This window comes from Colias croceus, chromosome 3 (genome assembly GCF_905220415.1).
Source record: "Colias croceus chromosome 3, ilColCroc2.1".
In the NCBI taxonomy this organism is placed as follows: Eukaryota; Metazoa; Arthropoda; class Insecta; order Lepidoptera; family Pieridae; genus Colias; species Colias croceus.
The window spans coordinates 1,770,826-1,773,854 of record NC_059539.1 but is presented as its reverse complement, the minus strand read 5'-3'; the positions used below and the strand labels follow the sequence as shown (position 1 = coordinate 1,773,854).

Sequence of the window (3,029 nt, the reverse complement as noted above, 5' to 3'; positions counted from 1 at the left end):
AATTGATATTATTATAATTAATTTGAATAACTATTTAAAGGAAGCCTAAATTACAATAATTACAACGAGAAATAGAATTCCGGTAAAAAAAGATGTTATATGAAAGATTGTTTTACATGTTTCTTTGTTGCGAAAGATTAGCCGCCCGCCCTATATTCGCCTTCGCCTAGCTTGTTATTCCAAATAAAGTCCGAGAGAGACTATCTATTTTTACGATTTTATTGAAATCTGTTTAGCCATATTATTATATTCACATAAACATCCTGTGTCACTTTTGTATAAAATAATTATTGTAAGTACGTAACTATTCTAAAACACTTTTAATTTTATAGTATTTCATCATACACGAGTTATTCCTTTATCTTTTCTTCTTTATACAGTACTAGCTTTCCGCCCGCGTTTTGAAAGAAAAACCCGCATAGTTCCCGTTCCCGTGGGATTTCCGGGATGTAACCTATCCTATGTGTTAATCCAAGTTACCCTCTATATGACGTGTTTTAAATTTCATTGTAATCGGTTCAGTAGTATTTTTTGAGTGAAAGAGTAACAAACACACACATCCTCACAAATTTTCGCATTTATAATATTAGTAGGTAGGATATGTTAGTTATTTATATTTCAAGAACTTAGATTTATATTGTATCTAGAGCCAAATCTATCTGGAAATAGTTTGTCACGTGAAAATAGAAATTTATAATAGTTCATCGAATTTGCTTGAAATAATTATGCAAAATCTATCATCTCTTTGATATTTTTCACTTTTACGTTATCATTCATGAGTTGTAATGTCGCTGTGAATTAAATTCTTAAAAAATTTATGCTTCATAGATGCATATTCTCAAAATATGGTTTTTACTTTTTTGCATTTCAGACAATGACTGTTTAAACTTATTTCCGAGTACCTAGGTATATTTCTAATAATATTATACTCTCTATGATAATATTATTTCGTTCTTGTTTTACTCTCACAAATTATTGTGCAATATATTTTAAGTATTTAACTGGATTTTAATTTGTACAATGTAAATAACTGAATGTGGTTGCTTGATCCGGTTAATGATATTTGCAAATGATTTTCTTTATTTGTTTGAAATGTGAGATATCGTTAGAGATAATGCGTTAGGCATGCCGCTTGTGTTATCAGCGGCGGGGCGAGCCGGGGCGGCGCGGCGCGTCTCGCGACAGTCGGCCGCGCCCGCCGTCGCACTACACTTCATTTCTTGTACATTCTATCCGACCCGCTCGAGCGGGCCCGGGGAAACGGAGCGGAAACTCCGCGCGCGTGCAGTGCAGTGAAATTAAACAACATATAACTTTCAACTCGTATATTTTGAAGCTTACGACGACGTAACTTAACTATTAAGTAGTAGATAGGACAGTCTTAAGAGTACTACAGCTAGAGATCGCGAGATCTATATCACAGTCGGTCAGTGCGCGGCGGCCGGCAGCGGCGGCGAGGGCAGCAGCCGCAGCACGGGCGGCGCCGGCGCGCGCTCCTTGGCGTGCCGCTTCACGTGCTTGGCGAGGTGGTCGGAGCGCATGAAGCGGCGGCTGCACACGCGGCACCCGAACTTCTTCTCGCCCGTGTGCGTGCGCTTGTGCCGCGACAGCTCGTCCGAGCGCGAGAAGCGGCGCTCGCAGCCCGGCCACGCGCAGCGGAACGGCCGCTCGCCCGTGTGCGTGCGCGCGTGCGCCTTCAGGTGGGACGACTTGAAGTAGTTCTTGCCGCAGCCCGGGTACGAGCACTCGTAGAGGCGGCGGCGAGCGGCCGGTGCGGGCGTCACCAGCCACACGGCCGCCGTGGGCAGGATGGCGCCGGGCACGAGCACGGCGGGCGCGGGCCGCGGCGCCAGCGGCACCCAGCCGGGCGTGGCCGCGGCCGCCGGTATCTGCAGCACGCGCTCCTCCTTCTGCTCCGGGTGCGGCGATGGCACCCGCGCCTCCTCTATTATCGCAGGAGGCGATTCTGGGCTGGGCGTCGGAGGCGCGGGCGGACTTTGCGTTTGGCTCGCACTATATTTCTTTTGCGAGTAACTATGGCCCCGGTTCATTTTGAATTTTAGCGTTCTTAGCATGTTCATGTGTTCGGGGGGCGGGGGTAGAGGTTCAGGACTGCACGTGCCGTCCTTGTGAGCTCTCATTATGACAGAGGGGCGGGAGGAGACGGGGCAGGGCTCCGGCGGCGGTGTAGTGAGCAGCAGCCGAGCCAGCTCGCAGCGGGCGCGCTTGCCGCACTCATCCTCGCCCTCCGAGTCCGAGGGCTGCGGGGTGACGAGCCCGGCCGGGGGAGACTCCCGGGCTCGTTTGACTGCGGCTTTCTTCAGCGGCAACTCGACCTGCGAGACAAAGAGGGACGCACGTAAGTAAACGTTCGGTGAGTCAGAGCACGCGCGCGCTGCGTGTTCTCGCTGCGCTCCGTACTTTCGATTGCACAAGGTAAAGAATATTTTTACGACGCTACGTCGGGGGAAATTTTTTTATTTTTATTTTAAAAAATTCGATAAAATCATAACTTTTATCGAAACTCACTTTTAAGTCCATCAACGGCGGCGTTGACGGCGGGGAGAGAGGACCGCAAACATCGAGGATAGTAGACATTCTGATTACGGTGAGTTCATTCAAAGGTGAGAAACTTTCTTTTTTAATTCACAAAACTTGTAGTCGCGCGGGTCGCGTTCCCTTTTGGGTGATGCGTGTGGTTTCGTCGGCGATGGGCAGACGAATAAACCGCTCCGCGAGCGCTCGAGGTACGAGGCACGGACTCGCGCGGGACGCGGGGCGGCGGCGGCCAATGGGAGCGGACGGCGCGGCGAAGCGGTCCAATGAGCGCGCGGCGATCACGCAGCGGGCGCGTGCCGGCGCGTGGCGTTCACGTGCACGCCGAGTGACGGCGAGGTCGCGTGACGTCACCGGCGCGCCCCCGCATGACGTCGCAGGGGCGCGGGCAGCTCGCTGGCAAGGTCGCCGCTGCATCGCGAGCGCGTCGCCTGCGACGCCGTGTTTTGCTGCATTTTGGCAGTCAACGACCG

The 3,029-nt window shown here is 50.5% G+C and overlaps 1 protein-coding gene across 1 annotated transcript; it reads right to left on the bottom strand.

Moving 5' to 3' along the window:
• Window positions 1-1,310: 1,310 nt before the first annotated feature.
• Window positions 1,311-2,741, bottom strand: LOC123706472 (Krueppel-like factor 16). The gene is made up of 2 exons (XM_045655774.1): window positions 2,530-2,741; window positions 1,311-2,336 (listed from the first exon to the last, which is right to left on the bottom strand). Exons 1-2 carry the CDS (start codon window positions 2,596-2,598, stop codon window positions 1,428-1,430), a joined length of 978 nt encoding a protein of 325 aa, XP_045511730.1. The 5' UTR covers window positions 2,599-2,741; the 3' UTR covers window positions 1,311-1,427.
• Between the last annotated feature and the right edge of the window lie 288 nt (window positions 2,742-3,029).

Coding starts and splice junctions, on each gene's coding strand:
- LOC123706472 (XM_045655774.1), bottom strand. CDS start 2,598: ATGTCTACTATCCTCGATGTTTGCGGTCCTCTCTCCCCGCCGTCAACG. Junction 2,337..2,529: donor CGCCGTTGATGGACTTAAAA/GTGAGTTTCGAT, acceptor TTTGTCTCGCAG/GTCGAGTTGCCGCTGAAGAA.